Source organism: Pteropus vampyrus, unplaced genomic scaffold (genome assembly GCF_000151845.1).
Source record: "Pteropus vampyrus isolate Shadow unplaced genomic scaffold, Pvam_2.0 Scaffold151, whole genome shotgun sequence".
NCBI classification, from domain to species: Eukaryota; Metazoa; Chordata; class Mammalia; order Chiroptera; family Pteropodidae; genus Pteropus; species Pteropus vampyrus.
In genome coordinates this window covers 1,386,709-1,410,301 of record NW_011888932.1, presented here as the reverse complement: position 1 = coordinate 1,410,301, position 23,593 = coordinate 1,386,709, and the positions used below count along the sequence as shown (strand labels likewise).

Here is a 23,593-nt window from a genome sequence, read left to right as displayed (position 1 = left end):
TGCAATTGTGGTCTCTGAATCACTTTTGCGGGGGTTGGGGAGTGGGTCTGTAATAGATTCTATTGGTGTTCCATATTTCTTCCTCACAGCTCATCTCTGATTTTAGCTACAGCTATGGTGGACTTATGTACATGATGGCTTTCTACCTTAAGTAACTACTATGTCTCTCAGCTTTTTGCAGCATGGAGTATTAGGATAGTTAATGTCCCCAGGGTTGGCCTACAACCAAGGAGTTTAGAAATTATTAGCTAAATATTCTACCTCAGAGAGACAATTCTGAGGTGCATACTCCAGAGGGTTGCAGGCAGGATTGAGCCTCGTTGCCCATAGTGATAATGCCTCAATGATGCACTCTTTACTGACTTACTCTCCTCTGTTCTATTCTCTCTACTCTCTCATTCTAGCTTCATAAGATCTACCTGCTTCCAAGTCCTTGTCTCAAGCTCTGCTTTTGGGGAAACATAAAAAAGGCAAGATCTTATTTTAGTCCATGGTATTTATTCACTCAAAAACATTTACTAAGTGATGATAATGCATCAGGCAGTGTATTAGATGCTGGAAATACAATGGTGAACAAGAGATTAAGTCTAAGGGTTTACCCAGATTAATAGGCAATAACTGAATAGTATAGTAAGCAATATAACAGAATAAACACAGGTGCTATTAGTTGTGAAGTGTGGGCAGGTTTAGGATCCCTGAGTTGTCCTTTGCAAAAAAAAATCACATTTCCTAGGTATTAAGAAAGTGAATGATAGAGGACAAGGCAGACAAAAGCATCTCTAGCTTGGACTTTGTGCCCAACTCCAAGATTTCAGCTTGAGATTGAGGTAAGCCCAACTGCCATGCCTCAGTCCTCCTTTCCTCTGGGCCACACTCATTTGGCTTTCCTAGAGTCTTCTAGTGGAGCGAGCCCCATGTCAATCTTATTGCATGAATCCAGTGGTGCTCTATAAAAGCCCAAGCTTGATAAAAGGAACCACTCACTAACCCTGAAATAATCCACAAAGAGAACCCATTCTGCTTCCAAAGCCAGAATTGTATCCATCAGGACACAAAAACTTTGTCCCTTTGTACTGTGGCCTTAGAATCTTGACTTTGCCACAACCACTACCCTCCTTAGTGCTATATTAAAGTGGGAAAGTTGAACTCGATAAAGGTTAGAATGTGAAACAAATATGACTCCCTCTTGTTTTTCCCCTAAGTCTTCTGCTTGATGGACTTTAGAATGCTGTGTACATCTAATGATAAAACTATCCTGAGGCTTTTTTACCTAAAACTCACAGTTTCGAGGCTACTCTGCTAAATTGGTCCTGGCCCTTAGTAAGTAGTTTCTTTGCCAGTATCTTCCCATCGGTGGGAGACCTGGGTCCTGAATCCCAGTCAATGGCTGGGCCATTGATGCTCTAGAGTTTCAACCAGTCTTTCCACCAAGTTTTAACAAGGTTAAACATCGAGTTAAACTCCATCTAATTTTCACCATCTTATATCAAATGAACATCCCGGTGGTAACCTAGTCCTCAACTGATGCTGAGAATTGCTGCTATCTAGAACTTAAATGTAGTGTTCTGAATTCTTCCTGTTAGTACTTAACATACTTTTTACTTGCTTACCTTTTCAACCAGACTCTAAACTATTGGAAGCCACAAATAGTATTTATTATTCTTATACCACCAGGGCACAGTAGTATTGGTTGACTAAATGAAGGCCTGTATCAGGTAAAATTTTTTCAGTTGTTAATGACAGAAAACCCAACTCAAATTAGCTTAAGCAAAATCCACAAACCATGAGGCCCACACCAAGACACATCATAATTAAAATGCCAAAGGTTAAATACAAAGAGAATCCTAAAAGCAGTAAGAGAAAAGCAGTTAGTTACCTACAAGGGAGCACCCATAAGACTGGCAGCTGATTTTTCAAAAGCAACTTTATAGTACAGAAGGGCTTGGCGCAAAATATTCAAAGTGATGAAAACCCAGGATCTATCACCAAAAATACTTTATCCAGCAAAGCTATTATTTGGAGTCGAAGGATAGACGAAGAGCTTCCCAGAAAAAATAAGGTAAAGGGATTTATCACCACCAACCCAGGATTACAGGAAATGTTGGAGAGACTTCTTTAAGAAGCAAGAACATGTATCAAAAACATGAATAAAGAATGGTAATAACTATTCCTGTTAACAATACCTCAAATGGAAAAGAATTAAGTGCTCCAATCAAAAGATAAAGTGGTTGAATGGATAAGAAAACAAGACCCCTACATATGCTGCCTACAAGAGACTCACTTAAAAGACACACACAGACTAAAAGGAAGGGGATGGAAAAAGATATTGCCTTGCTGGACCTAGAGGATATTGTGCTGAATGAAATAAGTGAGATAGACAAATATCGCATGATTTCACGTACATGTGTAATCTAAAGAAAATAAACAACAAAAACAGAAATAAATTCATAGATGCAGAGAATATTTTGAAGGCTACTAGATGGGGGGAGGACAACGAAAAAGGGCAAAGGGATTAAGAAGTACAAATGGATAGTTACAAAATAGACATGTGGATATAAAGTGTAGCATAAGGAAAATAGTTAATAATGTAATAAATATGTAATGGGGAAGAGGGGTACTAGATTTAGTGGGGTGATCACTTCGTGAGTTATATAGATCTCTAATCATTATGCTGTACAATTGAAACTAACATATTATTGTATGTCAACTATAATTGAAAAAAAAACTCATTGAATTGTACAATGTAAATATGAGCAACTAATTGTCTATTATATTTTAATAAAGCCAGAAAAAGTTATCCACAAACCAAAAACAAATTCTCAGCACATTAGTTCATGTAATTGCAAAGTCCAAGGCTCAGGTAGTTATAAGTTCATCTCCTTTTAACATTAACAACGTCCTCATTTTCATTTTTTGCTCTTCTCTCTGTTTGGCTTCTCTCAGGCAGACCTTTTTTGAATCGAGGAGCCCCCCACTTCCTGGTATCACAAATGTAATTTTTAGTTCTGATTGGGCCCAATGGTCTTGGCTTGATTCACATGTCTAGCTCTAGTCACAGAAATCAGGGGAATGTGCTGCTCTACTCACTCAGGCCTAGGCCATACACTCATCCTTGAAACTAGGAGGGAGATGCCAGCTCTAGAGAAGTATGGCAGATTGAGACGTGTGTGTGTGCGCGCACGCACGCAGGGTATATGTGGGAAGCATGGCTACTAGTCAGCCAAAGCAATTCCACTCTCAGTCTCTTTGTTGAGCTCCACATATCTCCCTGAGGTTGGACCCCAGTGGGACATGGATATCTGCCCACACTGGATTTGCCTGTGACTGCCAGCTTCTCCTCAGAGGTGGGGGCCACTATTCTTTCTTGGAGTATTCCCCAGCCTCGGTGTACCCTGCTTACAATTTTGTCCTGCAAGTCCTCTTCCTGCTCTAAGTGTTCCCAGCAAGCTGCACAGTGCATGCAATGTCCTTCCAGACACTTTGGCAACTAGTGAGTCATGTATACAAAGAACTATTCAAAACAGAATGTGGTCAGTTCTCTAATAGAGTAGTTAAAAGATGTTTGGAGAGCAGAGATAAAGGCCTACGACATACGGCTGGAAGCTTGAGAGTAGACAACTGATTCTCGGATTATCAAGCACCCAAGACAAGCTTAAGTGTAGGATGAATAATGAGAATAAAAGTGATGATAATAACAGCAGCTAGTACATATAGTACTTACCATATGCCAGGCCCTGTTCTAAGAACTTTACATAAATTAACTCAATGAATCTTCACTATACTATTTCAAGTAGGTACAATTATTTCCATTTTAGAGTTGAGGTTAAGTAATTTGCCCAAGGTCACACAGTTAAGTGTCAGAATAGGATTGGGTTCCTATCACAGAGGATCTTAAAAGCCAGGATACAGAGTCAGCCTTGACTTAATCTAGTTGAGTAGCTGTTTCATCTTTCCCAATGGAATCAAACTTCCTGAGGGCAGGACTGAGTCTAGTTAACCTTTGTATACACTAGAACACCTAGGTGAGTGCTACACTTAGGTAGAAGCTACATATATATCCTCTTTGAATAGACTATCTTTACTGGAATGAGCAGTATTATATAAAATTCATAAATGAAGTCTTCCATAGTGGTTGGAGCACTAGACAGGAAGTTATGGATCTGACTAATTGAGGCTTTCACCTCTGACTCAGTGTGTGACTCTGGGCACATAATCTAATGGCTGCATGCTACAGATTTTCCAACTGTAAAAGAGAGGAAAACGAGTATCCAATGTACTTCACAAGGACACAGTAAGAAAATAATAATAATGAATATACACTAACATTTTCCAATACTTAAGAGGAAAGGTGCTACGAGAGAACAAGATATTTTCCTTATTTTCACTGTAACTTCAGTAATCAGCAAATGTGCATGAAGAGCCAAATAATCTACACACTATGGGACTACAACATAATAAAACATGATTTCTGCTAGTCCCTGTTTAATAAGAAAGATCGGTTTAAGTGGTAAACACAGAGATTATTTAATAGAATATCAAAATGGTAAAGTACTTTACAGCTCATCTCTTTCAACATAATATAAATGGAAAATGAGATTCAAAAGGGGGCTGTAAAAGACGCAGGGAGAGTATTACTAACGCAGAAACACTTGCCCTCAATTAAAAGGCCTGGGCTCTGCTCTAGGGTTTGAAAGTCAGTTGAAGAGGTTACCATCTGTGTGGCCTGGGTTGGTCGCTTAGCTTCTCTGAACCAAATTCCTTCTCTCTGAAGTGGTGATAACGACTTACTTCAAAGAGCTGTTGTAAATTTTAAGTAATATCACGCGTGTAAAACTTTAATGTAGTGCCCGAATAAGCACAAGTCAACTGTTATTACTGTTACTTCTGTAGGAGAAAGGTACTTTCTGGCTTTATCTTTAAAAAACAAAAACACTCCTTCTCTAGTCAGATCCCATTCACATGGTGGAAAAAGAACAGAAAGTGCTTTCAACTGCTCGGAGATGGGCGCTGCAGAAACACGAACCAAGCCATCCTGAGCGGCAAAGCCCATCTTCCATTTTCTTCCCTCCCTTTTCGGGAAACCCCCCCCGCCGCGTAGGGTTATCTTATTTTCCATTCCAGCTTCCCTCTCAGGCTTCCGCGACCTGTCGGTCGTGCGGGCCTCGCGACAGCAAGGCGGCCGGGGCTGTCGTCTCGGTCCCTCCACACCCCATTCCTCCCCTCGGCTCCCGCCCGCCGTAACGGCGTCCCGGAGCCGGTGCTTCTGCGGGGACTGACGCGCTGGGGGAGGAGCGGTTTCTTGCTGCGCGCCTCTCAGGAGCATTACGGCAGGGCTCGTTCCCGGCTCCGGCCGCCAGCCCCTGCCTCCCGAGTCCGGAGCTGGGACTGGCAGAGGCCGCGAGGGAGGGAGCGCGAGCGAGGAGGCACGCTCCCGCCGGCCCGCGCCCAGACCGCTGCGGCCGCCTCCTCAGCAGCCATGGCCGAGCGCCGCGCCTTTGCCCAGAAGATCAGCAGGTAAATCCCGGGCGTGGGGCGCGCCGCCGCAACCAGAGCAAGAGCCGGGGGGTCCTCCCGGGCCCGGCCTAGGAGGCGGGTGGGTGTGGCGACGCGGGCGACGCGATCCCGCGGCCTGGCCCGCGGCGGGCCGGAGGGGCTCGCGGGTGCTGCAGCCGCCGCCGCCGAGGCCTCGCGCCACCCTCCGACCCCGACCCTCAGCCCGCGCCAGCAGCCAAGCCTCGCTGGGGTCCTGGAGATCCCGGACGCCCACCTCCGCCGGTTCCCTGGCAGCGCGGGCCTGCATTTTCACGGCTGCTTATTGAAGGGCGGGTGGGGGAGCTCACTGGCCGGCTGATCTGCGCTTCCTAAATTCTTTGTGTCCCCACCCCCGGCGCCGGGGGAATCGCGGCGCTTCGCCCCCTCCCTCTCCCCGCCCACTCTTGGTTTGCCCCCGGGAGGGTGCGGGGGTCCGCCCTCCTCTCCACCCCAACAAAAGGAGCGGCGCGCGGCGGGCTCCTGGCGGGTGGGAGGCCGCCCCTTCTACACGTCTCTTTCCCTTCCTGAGAAATGACAGGAACCCACTTTGCACCCAGGGGCACAATTCAAAGTGGGCTCGTGCACTCAGAATTTAAAACGTGTGGCCAAAATTAAAAGTTGAGAGCTTGTGCTCTGCACCTTCCGTGTGCAGCTACGGACTGTTTGAAGAATTTCAGGTTGACGCTTGATGTTAATTAATACCATGTGAATTTCAATGTGCGCCGCCTGTGTTTCTCAGCACCAGAGGAAGATGGATGATAGGCAGTGTTCTTTACACACTGGCCCTTTGACTCCTGTTTTAGGAGTCTGGAAGTAATGAAGCGATCAAGGTTAAGGTTTCCCAACCTTTTATCTATATGTGGTGGGTTGGTTGCCACCTTTCTGCCCCTCACAATTAAAATTGAATTACAGCGGAAGAGTCTAATATTTCTTTGTGAAACATACTACTGTACAAGACACTACACTTTTCGGTTTCAATAAGGCCATATTTCTGTGAATTATGATGTCCCAGTAAAAGAAAGAAACATTCAAATGTATCTTTTAACAATTATATATCTGTAGCTCTGGATCTTTTTAGTTTGCTAATATTTTAAAAAGATTTTTGGACCTACCAAACAAGTCCTGTCTTAACTTCCTGAACTTCCATAGTGTTACTCTGTTTTGGCTCGTTTTTAATTGAAAGCCAACATTTCTTTGATTTAAGCTTCCTGCTTAATTTTTTTTTTTTACTTTCGAGCTTTAAAACACATTTTATTTTCTCCTTAAGAGGCAAAGTAATAAGTGATTAAGAGCATGGCTCTAGTGTCAGACTGTGACGTGAATTCAGATCCTTATTGTTAGTTTCTAACTTGATACCTTGGCCAAATTGTTTAAGCTCTCTTAAGTTTTAGTTTCTTCATCTGGAAAATGAGTATAATAATAGTACCTCACTCATAAACTTGTTGTGAACATTAAATGGCATAATTTTTGTAAAGTGTTCAGCATAGTTCATGACCTATACTAGCTATCCGAGGGAGTCATTATACTTAATAGGAAATTATTATTATTTTTTTTGTAAAACAACTGGATCTTGTTTCTGAAGGCAGTGCTTTTTAAAATTTTTTTTTTAAAGATACATTACTTGACACATGTGCTTAGTAGTTATTTCCCTTTAATGGAACCAAAAGTTCACTTCTGAGAACATTGTGCTGACCAAGAAAGTACACATTAGGGAGTTAGATACAAAATACATACAATGTCTGCTCTCTATTCATGGAGTTTGTCCTCAGATGGGACAAGACAAAACACACATATACACACAAAGATAGTTTTGCAAAACAACACAAAATTCAAACTAATATAGCCTTGTAGAGATGCATTTATTGGACAGATACTTAGGTGGTAGATATCGCACTGATTGGTGATTGATACGAAAGATGAGGAAGACTGAGGTGAGTCTGGGATGACATCTAGGTTTCTGACTTGGGCAACCAGGTGGATGATGGAGGCAATCATTGAGGTAAGGGAGTATAGGAGAAATAAGGGGTTTGAGGGTGGGAAATGAAGTGGAATAGAGATGACGATTCAGTTTTGGACATGTTGATTTTGAGGTGCTCATAGAGATCAAAAAGAAATGTTCATCTGGTTGTTGGTGTGGGTTTAAGTTACAGAAGAGAGACTGGGCTGGAGATCTAGATTTGGGAGTCATCAACAGGTTAATTATAATTGAAGCCAGAGGAGTAGATGAGATAGTCCCCGAGAAATGTGCACACTTAATTTGGAGGGAAGACCAAGGACAGAACTGCTATAGATGATGAATTATTATTTGCTCATTGTGAATGAAAGGTACTTCCTCCTTGTTGCCAAATATGGCTGAATAATACTTCTGAATAAATTCTTGTTCTGTTCTTAGTTTCCTACTAGAGGAAGTATAGAGGAAGTAGAGACAGACTACCTGGATTTGACATCCTAGCACTGAGTAAACTTGGGCAAGTTACATAACTTCTCTTCTGCCTTATTTTCTCTATCTATAAAATAGGGATAGTAGTAGGTGCTACCTAAAAGAGTTGTAAGAATTAAATACATCAATACCTATAAAGTGCTTAGAATGGTGCTTTTTTACATAGTAAGTGCCCAGTGAGTATCAATTACTTTTTACTATTAATATTTTTTGTTATTACAGTATTTATAATGTGGCTCAGGACCTTTTCTTGGAAGCAATAGTCCTTTTCATGATTTTCAAATTTCATATGAAATTTGTTGCTCTGTGAAAAGCCTGTTGCTATTTGAAACCTTATAATTATCAGAAACCTTTACTTTACAAAGAATTATGCTGATTTCTCTTCTGGCTCAGTTATTTCCTAACTCTTTGCATTTAGTGCTTTTATTTTTTGAAGCTGCGATTTGGTGATTTCTCCAAGCTCTTTATTCTGTATCACTGACCGTACTACTTACCTCAGCTCATCCTAGAAAAGCAGCATGTACATTTTGTCCATAAGAGGTGCTGCTGCTTATCTTCTTACTTTTTGAGGACAAGGCATATGCATTGTTAACCTTTATAATCACTCCCAGCATATAATATGTACAATTTATGGAATGTTGACTGTGAATTAATGATCTAGGATTTTGTTTGGATTATTTTGTCCTGTCACTTGATATTCAGCAGTAATGATGAACACTGGTGTATACTTAAAATTCTTTACACTGTACTCTCATCTTTATAACCCAGAGAGGTAGAAGAACATAGTAAAAAAGAATATAGGCTACAGGGCACATTGCACAAGTTGAAATTCTGCCTATACTACATAATAGCTATATAATTCTGGGCAGCTGATTTAACCTCTCTGTCTTGGTTTCCTCTTCAGTAAAATAGGGATAAAAGCCTCTACGGGGTTAATGTGAGGATTAAATGAGTTAATACATGTAAAACATTTAGAACTGTGCCTGAAACATAACCATTCAAAAATAATGTTAGCTGCTGCTATTATTATTCCTATATTATGTACTATTCCCATAATCTAAATGAGGAATTGAGGCCTACAGAGCATGAGGTTATTTGTCTAAATTGGGACTCAAATCCTAGTCTTCTGATTTCAGATCCTATGCTCTTTTTATTTGACTGTATTTTCTTTCTGCAAAATATTTTCTGGAGTAGTTCCACATTTTCTAACTGCCTCTGTTAGCATCTCGAGAGTTACCCTTGCCTTCTTAGTCTTTCGTTAATTTGGTATCATTTTTTCTACCCAAGAAGCAGAATTTAATGAAAGGCTTTCATCAGATCTTTATTTCTGAGGAAAATCTTACATGACTACGGTTTCCTGGATATAGGCTTACTTATATCCTCAATTGTTTTTAGTCTTGAACCTGTTCATAACTCTGACTCCAGTCTTTCAGTTCATTGAATCTACTTTGTTCAATTCATTATCCCACTCCTGATCAAAGTAAATCTTTTCCAGTTAGTACCAACTACTTCAATGCTGCCTGTTTCATCACTGTGGACACATATACTTCTCTGACCTTTTGTTGGATTCACCTCACTAACTCTTAGTGCTGAGTATCTAACCTGTTTCTTGCTCTGGAGTTGCAGAGTTGTGTTAGAAGAAGACTAGACCAGGCCAGAGTTGATCTTTTATTAATTAATGTTTTCTCATTTGAAATGAGGTTTACACCAAATCATTTATTTATTATCTTTGTTTCCTTACCCCATCTTTTACCGAAGAGTTCAAGACCATCTAACATGAATTCTTCATTTATCCTTGGCATACTTCTGTCCCAATATGTCATCTAACCATCTTTCTTGTGAGCCTGAAAGGTGTCTTATTCCTAAAGCTTACCTATTTTATTATACTTTGAATCTCCTACCTTGCCACCTCCCTCAGAACCTTGATCTCAACATTTTCCCTTTCTTTACTAGTATCTTCAATCTATTCCTTTTTATGGATGTTTTCCTTATACCATAAGACTTACTATGCCTTCTCATGATAAAACAAAGAACCATTGAGTCTTCTGGCATTTCTAGATGGCAACCAATCATTCCTTTTTCTTTTCTAGTCATATTTGTCACTTGTATGTGGTAAAGTCACAACTACTTTCTTCCTTTTCTCATAAATCCTTGGGCCGTATGGCTGTGCTTACCATGGTATTTTATATGTGCTTGAGTTATAGAATTCATGAGAATTGAAAACCTTTGACTTTTTTCTTTTCTTCACTGATTTCATGAGTTACTTCTTGTTTGTTTTTAAAAAATTTCTCATGCTTGTTGTCCCCAACTCCCCTTTCCCCTTATTTTATACTGCTTTTCAGAGCTCTCTGATAGCTGGTCCTAGGTCTTTTTATCTTTGGTGCTTAGCATACAGTCTGTGTAAATGGGACACATAGTGTTTGAATGAATGCCACCCTGCCACCTTGGAGCATCTTTCATTACCTCTCTTCTAGATGACAACAGGGTCATAGCTGATCTAATCTCTCCTGATTCAAATGTATTGCAAATGAAATCTCCCTAAAACAGAGCTTTTATCATGGCATTCTTTTGTTCAAGAATATATAGAGGCTTTCTTTGGTGTTAAATCCAAACTCCTGTTTGCATTTTAAAGTCATTTGTCATCTGGTCCCTCTCTTGTTGATTTATTCTCTAGCTTGCATTTTGGACCTGTCAGTCTGTGTTTTCACTGTACCCCAACAAATGTTCTGCTCATTTGCGTCTCTGTAACTCTTCTGTTTTTTCTTTTTGGTATATCCTTCTTTTTCCACATCTTACCGTTTTCTTCAGGCTATTCTAATCCACTATCCTTACTTTTGGCATAACCATTTCCTTGCTTTTTTTTTTTTTAACCACCTATGAATGCATTTTTTAGCAGTATATTTTTTTCTTTTTTTGAATTCACCTGAATATAATGATACTATATGTTCGTATGCTTTTCTGACTTATTTGCTCAAAATTATATCTGTATCTATGAGATTCATTCGTGATGTTATGAGTAGTTGAAGTTCATTCATTTTCATTTTTTTTTGTATTATTTCATTGTGTAAATATACAGTAGATGCACATTTGGGTTTCCACTTTTTGACTATTAGAAACAATGTTCCTATGAACATTCCTATACATGTATCCTGGTACATGTGTGCCTTAGTTTCTCTAGAGTATACCCAGGTGGAGAGTTACTGGGTCTTAGGTATTTTATCGCTCATCACAGCAGTATTATTTATCATCAAGTTTATTAAGTAATGCCAAACTGTTGTCTAAAATAGTTGCAGAAATTTACACTCCCACAACAATATTGCTTTACATAGTTGTATCACTTGGTATTGTCAACTTTTTGCCAGTTTGGTGGATGCATGATGCTTACTTATTATAAGTTTTAATTTGTATTTATTTACTTGATTACTAATGAGATTGAGCTGTTTTGTGTCTTTTGACCACTTGAATAGTCTTTTGTGAATTACCTAGCTACATCTTTTGCTGTTCTACACCCCCCCACCCCCGCCCCTTTGGATTCTTTTTCTTATGGATTTGTGTGAGTACTTTATATACATTCACTGTATTAGTCATTTATTGGTTGTATGTGTTGTAAATATCTTTCCCTATGCTGTTTTGTTTTTAATCCTTTTTATAGAATTTAGTTTTCAAAACTAAATTCTCAGTTTTAATGCAATTTATCAGTCTTTTTTTTTTTTTTTAATGTTCTTTTGGAGTCTTGTATAAGAAATATTTTATTACCCAGAGGTCACTAACATATTCATCTGTATTATCATAAACTTTACAGTTGCCTCCTTTGCATTTAGGCTTATATTCTACCTGGACTTGATATGGGTATGGTGTGAAATTTAAATTTTTTTCAGAATGGATTATCCTTTTTCCATTGATTGCCCTGTCACCTCTCTAGTAAATTATGTGTCCTTATTTGTGGGTCTGGTTCTGGGCTCTCTGTTTTGTTCCATTGGTCTCTTTATACATCTTTTCATCCATTATAAATGATCTTAATTCTAATAAGTCTTGGAATTTGGTAGAATAACTCCCCTCATCTTTTTAAAAAGTGCCATGGCTGCTCTTAGCCCTTTTAAGTTACATGTATATTTTAGAAACCCCCTTAAGTCCTACTAGAATTAGGGATTGCATTGAACCTATATATCAATTTTGGGGAAAAATGACATCCTTATAATATTGTTTCCAATCTATGATCATGATGATTCTTCTCTATTTATTTAGGTCTTCTTTATATCGTACAATGAAATTTTATAATTTTCTCCGTAATGTTCTTACATATCTTTTGTTAGACTTATTCTTAGGTATATAATGATTTTGTATCTAGCCATATACCTTGCTAAACTCTTGTTAATTCTAAAAATGTATCTATCTGTGGATTCATTTGTATTTTTTATCTAGGCAACCATATCATCTAGCAATCATGAATTTTTATTTCTTCCTTTTCAGACCTTATAACTGATTTATTTTTTTGCCTTGCTCTGTAGGTTATTACTTTGCTTTACTGTACAGGTTATTATAATTTCTATTCAACATTTATTACTATTGAGCATCCTCATTTTGTTTATGATCTCAAAGGGAAAGCTTTCTGTGTTTCACTTAATATTAAGCCTGATGGTTACTATAGGTTTTTTGGTCTGGGTTCCTAGAAAACAAGAGACTGAGACACAGATTAAGAGTTGAGGCTTTATCTGGGAAGGAATAATCTCAGGGCTTCGAAAGAGAAAAGGAAAGTGAGGTGGAGAAGGAAGAGAAACAATATAAGGTGTTGTCTTATCTTGTTGGACACTACTTCCCAAAGAGCTGGAGTGAGATTGTTGGCAGATGTGCTTGCTGGGCCACACAGGGTATCTTTTTATGGATGAACAGTTCCTTTGATCGGTAGATGGGAGTCTGAAAGAAGAAGAAATTTATCTTACCTGCTTTTGTCCTGCATCCTCTTTTCCATTAGTCAATTCAGTTTTCTCAGAATTAACTCCCCTTGACTTCTGGGTTGCATCATTTGGACCCCTTTAGCAACCACTCTAGGTGTCTCACTAGTTTTCAGTGGCTTTATACAGAGGAGACTTTGGTTGCAAGCAATAGAAACTCAAATCAGATTAATTTGCACACAAAAAAGTATTGACTCACAAAACTGAGTACATCTGGTTCTGAGATACAGATGATGTCAGCAGGCCTTTTATCTTCATGTCTTGGGTTGATTTTCTACTGAATGGTTACAATGAGAGTAGGCAGCTCGGAGCTCAAATCCTGCCAGTTTAGTTGTGGTAGAAAAGATCCAGCAACTCAATTATTGGTCTGGCTTGAGTCACATGCCCTTCCTTGAACCAATTACTAGGACTCTGGCTGGTCTTGGGTCACATGCCATTTTGTATGGTTTGGAGGATAGATGCGATGGTGTCAGCCTTGCCCAACTCAAAGGAATGAGTTCCTTACCAAAAAGAAAGCGTTTCTAACCAAAAGGAGGGTAAGAGTGGTCACACCAAAACAACTAATGGTCTTAACAATTAAACATTTTAAGTTGTTCAGCATCATTATAATTTAAATACATTGCTGTAGTGTCAGCTATGGTACCTACTAAAATTTAAATATAACTTGTGAAATACAAAAATACAAAGAAAACCAGTGTAGCCTGATACCAGCTTTGGATTTGGTCCCTTAACTTTATTAGCTCTGATCTTCATGTCAGCTCACAGCCCTTCCAAGGAGTAGTACTTTTTTTTTATGCTTTCCCATGCTTCCTTTTGCATCTGCACTCCTGCATCATCATGAGGTCTTTCTGATTTGTCCTGTGACACCAGAAAATGGAACTTCTTCACTTATATCAGCCATTTAATGATTTTCATAAACTTTGCTAAAGATATAGGGATTGTGGTAAGGCATCTCACGGTATAAAACTTAGTGATTTCCACTTAATCTCTCTTCCTTTTCCTGTTATCATCATTCTTACTGACTAATAAGTAATGTCTTCCCCTTATCTTCACAGAGAAGTTCCAACCAAACCCCGGCTCTTAAAAAAAAAACAAAAAGCAACAAAAAAACTTTATTGAGGAATAATTTACAGACCATAAAATTAATTTAAGTGACCATTCAATGATTTTTAGGAAATTTATAGAGTTGTGAAAGCATCACCCACAATCCAGTTTTAGAGCATTTCTATCACCTCTCCCCCCAATCCCTTGTGACAGTTTATAGGCACTCCTTATTCCCACCCCAAGCTCCAGGTAACCATTAATATACTTTCTATCTCTTTCTCTCTAGATTTACCTCTCCTGAACATTTCACATAAATAGAGTCATACAATATGTAGTCTTTTGTGTTTGGCTTCTTTCACTTAGCATGATGTTTTTGTGATTTATCCATGTTGTTGCATATATCAGTACTTTACTCTTTTTTGTGGCTGAATAATATTTCATTTGTGTATATACCACATTTTGTTTAGCCACTAGCTGACAAACATTTAGGTTATTTCTACCTTTTGGCTGTTGTGAATAGTGCTGCTATGAGTAGTCATATACAGCTTTTGTTTGAACACCTGTTTTTAATTCTTGTGAGTATATTCTTAGAAGTGGAGCTGCTGGGTCATCTGGTGGTAATTTTATGTTTAATTTTTTGAGGAACTGCCAGACTGTTCTACAGCAACTATACCATTTTAAATTCCCACCAGCAATGTACAAGGGTTCGAATTTATCCACATTCTTGCTAACATTTGTTAATGTCCTCTTTTTGATTATAGAGAATCTAAATGAGTGTGAAGTTGGCATGTCATTGTGGTTTTAATTTGCATTTCCCTAATGATTTGTGATGTTTTTCTTGTGTTTATTGGCCATTTATATATCTTTGGTGAAATATCTATTCAAACAATTTGCTTATTTTTAAATTGGATTATTTATCTGGTTTTTGAGTTGTAAGAGTTCTTTATATGTTCTGGATACAAGTCTTTTATTAGATGTATGATTTACAAATATTTTTCCCCTGTCTGGTTTGTTTTTTCATTTTCTTAATGATGAATTTTGAAGCACATTTTTAATTTTGATGAAGCCCAATTTATCAATTTTTTTTTTCTTTTACGGATCATGTTTTTAGTGTATCTAAGACTGCTTATCATGGTTGAGAAGATTTCCTTCTCTGTTTTCTTCTATAAGCTTTTATAGTTTTAGCTCTTATGTTTAGATTTCTGATCCATTTTGCATTAATTTTTGTGTATGGTGTGAAATGAGGGACTAAATTTATTTTTTGCATAAGAATGTTTAGTTGTATACTCTGAAAAGACTGTCTTTGTCTCACTGATTTGCCTTGGTACGTTTGTCAAAAATCAGTTAACCATAAATGTAGGAGTTTATTTCTTGACACTCTGTTTCATTGATCTGTATGTCTGTCCTTAACACTCTAGTACCACATTGTTCTGATTACTGTTATTCTATAGTAAAATATGAAACCTGAAGTGTAAGTCTTCAACTTTTAATTTTTTTTTCAAAATTATTTTGACTATTTTGTCTGGATTTTTTGCATTTCCATAAACATTTTAGGATCAATATCAATATAAATTTTGCCAATTTCTGTAAAAATCATTTTGGGATTTTGATAGGAATTATGTTGAATCTGTAGTTTGGGGAGAATTGCCATCTGAAAAATCTGCGAACACAGACTGTCTCCTTATTTATTTAGATCTTATTTGATTTCTTTCAGCAGAATTAAAATTTCCAGTGTGTAAGTCTTGTACTTGTTTTGTTAAATTTATTTCTAAGTATTTTATAGTTTTTGATATTATCATGAATGGGTAATCAAATCATTGCTAGTAAATAGAAATGCAATTGATTTTTGAATGTTGAACATGTGTTCTCTGAATATATTCTTGCTGAATTCATTTGTTAGTTCTAGTAGTCTTTTTTAGGGGTTTTTACTCATAGACAAGATCCTGTATGCAGAAAATCCTAGGGGTTCCTTAAGATTTTCTGCATACAGGATCTTGTCTATGAGTAAAGATAGTTTTATTTCTTCCTTTCCAATCTGAATGCTTTTAATTTCTTTTCTTACTTTCCTTCCTTCCTTTTCCTATTGTACTGGCTAGAACCTTCAGTACAGTGTTGGATAGAAGTGGTCAGAGCAGACATCCTTGTTTTCTTCCCATTTTAAGGAGGACTTTCAGCATTAAGTATGCTGTTGCTTGTAGACAGATACTGTAGGAAAGGGAAGAAGGGGACAAAGTTTTGAGAAGTATTTGAGTTAGAACGAACAGGATTTAACAATTAACTGTATTCACTTTATACCAGGACATAATTTGTATGTTTGTAAGAAGATTCTGGCTTTATTTTTATGAAATAGAGTTGAATTGAAGGTAAATTTATTTCTTTTTATAAGGATTAACTTTTTACTTTATAGGTTCTTCTTAGTTTTCTTTGTAGTTGCCAATTTCAGATGTGTTAATTTTTTTAAATGCTAATTTTTAAAATTCTTTTTTCTCTATAGTTATAATTTAATATGTTCCATGAATTAGAAAGCAATATTATCACCATGTTTTAGTTGAAGAAATTGAGGTATAGTGAAATGCTGTAGATCAGAGTGATGAAAACATCTAAGTCTCTTTAAAACAGCGATTTCTAAATCTTTAACTTAAATGTTATCCCAAAATAGTGTCACATGGGATACATGAGTCATCTGATAGTTTCTTTCTATCCTCCCCCCCAAAAGAGCTATGTCTTAAATGTTAAGGACTATTTCTGTTCTTTGGTTTCACAAATCAACCTGTTTATGTTTGTATCTTCTTGGGCCTTTAGTGTTTAGTGGTCCACTCTGGACTTAAATTCCTAAAGAATTAAAGAATTTAACACAGTAGAATTTACCAGTGACACAAAGGCAGTGACTCAGATGGGAGTTTCATTTAGCCATCTGTGAAAGGAAGGAAATAGATCATAACAGTGGCGGTAGTCATTATAGTGTTCCTATTAATATGTTAGTATATACACTAGACATTTTCACTGGGTATATTTAACTGACCTCATAGGCTGGGTTTTGAAGAATAGAGAAATCATTAATATGAACTATAGCTAGAATCATTTACCTTTGGAAACTGGCTTTCATGGAAAGAGGCCTTAGGAGCTTTATAGGTCTGAATTCAAACCCTGACTCTGTCTTTCATAAGCTTAGGAAAATTATTTCTGAAGTTTATTTAAAAGTATCTATTTTTCTGATTATAAAATAATAGAGGTGCTATAGAAAATTTAGAAATAAAAAAGAGAAAATAAAAATCACTCATTTTTTTTTTTCCTATTTTAGTTCAGTATTCATGCATTGGCATGAGAAAAGGAAGAGAAAGGAAGAGGAATCTAATTTTTATTGGCATTTGAGTGCTACATTTCCAAGGAATTTTGATGTAGTTTCTTCATAATTTTTGATTTAGACAAAAATCTGCCTTCTTGGAGCTTACATTCCAATAGTGATCTTTGCAAAAACTAGAAATGGTCTTAATGTCTACCAACAGAGATTGGCTTAATATATTCCAGTTGATCTATGTCGTGGACTCTAAAGCCGATAAAAAGAAAGAGAGCAATGGTTAAGAGTGGAGGCTCTTAAGTTCATATTTTGGTATTATTCCTTATTATTGGTTATATGACTTTAACCCCTTGAAACTTCAATATCCTCATATAGTGCCTACTTCATAGGGTTTTTCTGAAGATTAAATGAAAGAGATGTAACAAATGTAACATTTTGCAAAATGTCTGGCACATTTTAAGTACTGATAAATATTGCTAGAGAAATTTTTATTTTTATGTACTGATATGGAAAGATTTCTAAGATATATTGTTAAGTATATAATGTCATGTATCAAGAAAATGTTATTGTGTGATGTCATGTGTGGACAGTAAAAAATAAGGATTTCTTACATATATGCTGCTGTATACACACCTCTTTTCTTGAAGAATACCTAAGAAAATATGAAGTGGTTACATTTGGGGAATAGGACTAGGGATTGGAGGTGTTAGAGTGATGTCTTTTGTTTTTACCTTTTTGTGAAGTTTGAATTTTTTAATGCATGCACATATTTCTTTTGTTTATTTTTTATAGATATCTTCTTTTATCAAGTTATTTTCTTTGTCTTTTCTCCATATTAAAAAAATCTATTTGCTTCTCATAGTAACTTCATCCATATAATCACAGAGCTTGAAAATAGTTCTGGAGCCAGCCCTTTGCAGATATGTTAAAAACATATTAGAGACTACTTCGAGATAAGTAAACATGTTATATATCTTGTTTAAAAATTGTTTTAAAAAAGTTCCAGTAGTAGATTTTTACCTTAGCAGTTAACACATGGGATAGTGATGATGTCAGCTAGGCATTAAGAGAAAAGGTTATACATTTAGAAATCCTCTGTGGATTCAAAGTTTACCCCCCAGCAAACATTTACTTCTTTGACAGTAATAGATTAAAAAAAGGCATACTTTATAGTCCTTTTCTAATCCGTTAGAAACCAACCATACTTGTAGATTAGTTTAATCTACAAAGCATTTGGAAAGTTCATGTACTAGGTAGTCTTTAAATTCATTCCTATTACCTACCTTTTTTCTCTCCACTCTTATACCTTCCTCTCCCTCTCTCTTCTTCCCTCCTTCCCTCTTTCCCTCCTTCCCTTTTGGAAGTTCACATCAGTTGTTTCATTGTAGCATTCTTATTACCTTTTTTGGGGGGAGGAACTATGAGTATCTCTTTATTCTCATTTTGCCACTTCAGTTTTGTAAACATTTTGAAAGCACCCGGTATGTGGTGGGCACTCTGCTAGAGGGTGCCAAGGTAATAAGATGAAGACCAGTCTTTTAATTGCTTAGTTCCTTGCAAGGACATAGGTAAATAGATTTTATAACAATTTGATAAATGGTTAAGCTATTGTTCAGTTATCACAATGAGATAGTTCTTGATAGAAAAGGGCCACCAGGCAGAGTTAAAGAATATACATTTTCTTTAATGGCAGAAATTAACCTGCTTTGAGATATTTATACAGAATAAGAGGCAGTATAGCACACTCTAGTCAGAAGTGCAGTTTCCTGTCCACCCTAATTCTTCAAGGAAGTTGCAAAGGAGAGCCTATGAAGAGTGAGAGTTTGCCAGGCCTGAGAAGCCAAATTCTTGATACATACTGTATATTTTTTCCACTAAATTTTATATTCGAGGGTTGCATCACTACTATTCCAGAAAAGCCGACTTTATAATTTATATGCTTCTTTTAAAGAGAATGTTTATAAACCGGGCTTTCCTACTGTTGAAATTGAACTTTACATCAACAAGGCCAGGTTCTTATTCCACCGTAGAAAGCAGTCAGGCTAGTCTGCAGCCTGTCTGAACTAGCCTCGCAGAAGAAACTCCATTTCTTTGAATGTATATGGATAAACACAGAGTGCTTTGAAATCACAGAGTAGTGTCTAACCTGAGTGAAACAGAACAGAAATAATCAGGCAGGGCTTTATGCAGTCTGTGTTATCCTTTTTTTTTTTTCTGTAATGAAAAATTTTTTTATTTTTATTTTATTTTTTTAATATATTTTTAAATTTTAATTAGTTTCAAGTATACAGTACATTGGTTAGACATCTATATAGTTTGTAAAATGATTCCCCCAACTGCACCCTCTCTCCTAGCCTATGTATTAATGCTAATTGCATTCCCTGTGCTGTGCTCCCCACCCCCGTGACCATCCATCAGCTACTAATTTGTACTTCTTTAATCCTTCATCCCTTTCTCCCAGCCCCTCAAACCCTCCTCCCCTCTGTCTGTCACCAAATTGTCCACTATATTTGTGAGTCTGTTTTTGATTGGTTTGTTCCTTTTATTCCTTAAATTCCTCATATAAGTGAAATCATATAGTGTTTATCTTTCTCTATCTGACTTAAACATCTTCTAGGTTCATCAAAACAATATCTTTTTCCATCTCCTTCCTTTTCATATGTAGGGATCTAGTTTTCTTATTTTTTCAGCCACTCTGTCTTTTGGTTGGAGCACTTAATTCTTTTCCATTTGAGGTACCTATTGATAGGAATGTAGTTGTTACCATTCTTTATTCCTGTTTTTGATACTTTGTTTTTCCTCTTAAAGAAGTCCCTCCAATATTTCCTATAATTCTGGCTTGGTGGTGATAAATTCCTTTAGCTTATTTTTGTCTGGGAAGCCCTTTGTCCATCAGCTCTAAATCATGGCTTTGCTGGATAAATTACTCTTGGTTGTATGTCCTGGGTCTTCATCCTGTTGAATATTTTTTGCCAAGCCCTTCTGTTCTGCATAGTTTCTTTTGAGAAGTCAGCTGCCAGTAGTATAGGTGTTCCCTTATATGTAATTATTTTTTTTCTCTTGCTGCTTTTAATATTCTTTCTTTGTATTTAACCTTTGGCATTTTAATTATGATGCATCTTGCTGTGGGCCTCTTTGGATCCCTGATTTTTGGAATTCTCTGAGCTTCCTTGGGTTTTATGTCCATTTCCTTCACCAGGTTAGGGAAGTTTTCCATCATTATTTTTTCAAACAGCTGTTCAACATCTTGATTTTCTTCACTTACACCCATCAGAAGAATCTTTGGACCCTTAATAGTATCCCATATCCTCCTTAAATTATTTTTATAGTCATGGCATCTTTTTTCTTGCCATTCTGATTGAGTGTACTGATTGGCCGTCCTGTCCTCTAGATAGGGCATGTGATCTTTATTTACTTTGTTTATTCCATTTAATATACTTCTCATCTCAGATAATGTGTTCTTCATTTTAGACTGGTTCCCTTTTATAATTTCTACTTCCATTTTTATGTTTTTTATGTCTTTGTTGAAGTTCTCACTGAATTTATCTGCACTTACCAAAAGTTCATTGAGCATCTTATAACCAGTGTTTTGAACTCTGTACCTGTTAGATTACTTGACTCCATTATATCTGGATCTCTGTTCTTTTCTGTCATATGGTTTCTGCTTCTTTGTCTTCCCATTTTGGCTGCCTTTCCGTTTCTGTTTCTTTGTACGAAGCAAAGCTCTTAAGTCTCCCGGTCTTATTAGTGTGGATTTATGAAGTAGGTGTCCAGTGGCACAGTCCTGAGAGGGGTTCAGCTGCAGGTCAAATTTAGCCCAAGCCTCTAAACCTTTGGGGCCACCTGTTAAGATTCAGCAAGAAATCCACAGATACTGTGCTTATAGTTGCCTGAAAAGGCCACACAAGAAACTGAGGTTAGCTGCCTCCAACAGTGTGAGTCTCAGGAAAGAGCATCTGACTCGCTGAGGATGCACCTGGATGTGGCTTGGGTGGGGCCACGAGTTGAGAGAGGCGGGGTTTCAGGGAATCCTCTGGGCCAAGTGACCTCTGTCATCCAGTTTGATGACATCACAACTATGGCAGCCCTGTGTCCAGTGCACTGGTACGGGGGAGGGCTCAACAGGGAACAATGGATACTGCGGGCACTTCTGTACCAAACAAGTCTCACCTTGGCCCTCACTCCGAAAATGTCTCCCTGTAAGTCCCTGGTACCCCCTGCGCGCAGCTGAATTGGCACTGGTTCTCAGAGTGAGCAGGTCCGTCACCGTTAAAATCTGCTTGCAGATGTGGCCCCTTTAAGAGGCGTCTGTATGATCAAAACACTTAACAAAATCAGTATAGAAGGAAAGAACCTTGACATAATACAGGCCAAATATGACAAGCCCTCAGCCAACATTATACTTAATGGTGAAAAACTAAAAACCTTCCTTCTATGATCAGGAACAAGGCAAGGCTGTCCACTATCGCCACTGTCATTCAATATAACATTAAAGATCCAGGCAAGAGAAAGATATAAAAGGCATCCAGATAGGAAGCGAAGAAGTCAAACTGTCACTATTTGCAGGTAACATGATTCTCTCTATAGAAAACCCTAAGAACTCCACAAGAACACTACTAGAAACAATAAGCAAATACAGTAAAGTCTCTGGATACAAAATCAACGTTCAAAAATCCATAGCATTCTTATACTCAAATAACAAAGTGTCAGAAAAAGAAATTGAAAAAATAATTCCTTTTGCAATTGCAACAAAAAAAATAAAATACCTAAGAATAAATCTAACGAAACATATGAAGGACCTATGTGATGAAAACTATAAGACTCTATTAAAAGAAATCGAAGAAGATACAAGGAAATGGAAAGATATTCTGTGTTCTTGAGTTGAAAGAATCAACATAGTTAAAATGACTTTATTACCTAAAGCATTATACAGATTTAATGCAATCCCCATCAAAATCTCATCAGCATTTTTTAAAGAAATGGAACAAAAAAAAATCATCAGATTTGTATGGAATCACAAAAGACCCCGAATTTTCAAAGCCATCCTGAGAAAAAAGAATGAGACTGGAGGCATCATTCTGCTCAACTTCAAGTTATACTACGAAGTGACAGTAATCAAAACAGCATGGTATTGGCAGAAAAATAGACACACGGACCAGTGGAACAGAATCAAGAGTCCAGAAATAAATCCATATTTATATGGGCAAATAATGTTTGACAAAAATGCCAAAAATATACAGTGGAGAAAGGGAAGCCTCTTTAATAGTGGTTCTGGCAAAATTGGAAAGCCACCTGCAAAAGAATGAAACTAGACTGTTATCTATCACCATACACCAAAATTAACTCAAAATGGATTAAGTACCTGAATATTCTTAATCCATTTTATTGTTTCAATAAAATGCATAGAAGAAAACATAGGAACTAAACTCACAGACCTTGGGCTTAAAGAGGATTTCATGAATTTGACCTCAAAGGCAAAGGAAGTAAAAGCAAAAATAAATGAATGGGACTACATCAAACTAAAAAGCTTCTGCTCAGCAAAAGAAACTGTCAACAAGGTAAAGAGACAACCATCCAAATGGGAAAATATATTTGCAAGCAACATCTCTGATAAGGGCCTAATATCCAAAATACACAAAGAACTCATACGACTCAATAACAACAAAAAACCCAAATGATCCAATCAAAAAATGGGCAGAGAACTTGAACAGACAACTTCTCCCTATCTCCCTAGAGGACATACAAATGGCCAAGAAATATATGAAGAGATGCTCAACATCGCTAGTTATTAGGGAAATGCAAATCGAAACCACAATGAGATACCATCTCACACCTGTTACAATGGCTATAATCAACAAGACAAGTAATAACAAATATTGGGGAGGATGTGGAGAAATGAGAACCCTCATACACTGCTGGTGGGACTGGAAATTGGTACAACCACTATGGAAAACAGTATGGAGTTTCCTCAAAAAACTAAGAATTGACCTGCTGTATGATCAAGCAATCCCTCTACTGGGTATTTACCCCGAGACTTGAAAACTCATATCTGAAAAAATATTTGCACACTGATGTTCATAGCAGCATTATTCACGGTGGCCAGGACCTAGAAACATCCAAAGTGTCTTATGATAGATGATTGGCTAAAGAAGCTGTGATACATATATACAATGGAATATTAGCCATAAGAAGAGATGAAAGACTGCCATTTGCAACAACATGGATGGACCTTGAAATAATCATACTAAGCAAAATAAGCCAGACAGAAAAGGTTGAAAATCACATGATATCACATATGTGGGCTATAAACCTAAAAGCAACAAATGA

General features: G+C 37.4%; 1 protein-coding gene across 10 annotated transcripts in view; it reads left to right on the top strand.

The window, feature by feature from the left end:
* Window positions 1-5,180: 5,180 nt before the first annotated feature.
* Window positions 5,181-23,593, top strand: part of DOCK7 (dedicator of cytokinesis 7) — a 173,644-nt gene continuing 155,231 nt past the window's right edge. For 2 of the 10 annotated variants that reach the window (XM_023536214.1, XM_023536218.1), the window contains exon 1: window positions 5,189-5,514. In XM_023536214.1, coding sequence (XP_023391982.1) covers window positions 5,477-5,514 — 38 coding nt within the window. In that variant the 5' untranslated portion in view covers window positions 5,189-5,476. Of the gene's footprint in view, window positions 5,515-23,593 lie in introns of all 10 variants that reach the window. The other 8 variants (XM_023536217.1, XM_023536213.1, XM_011369542.2 and 5 more) reach the window with 8 other exon arrangements.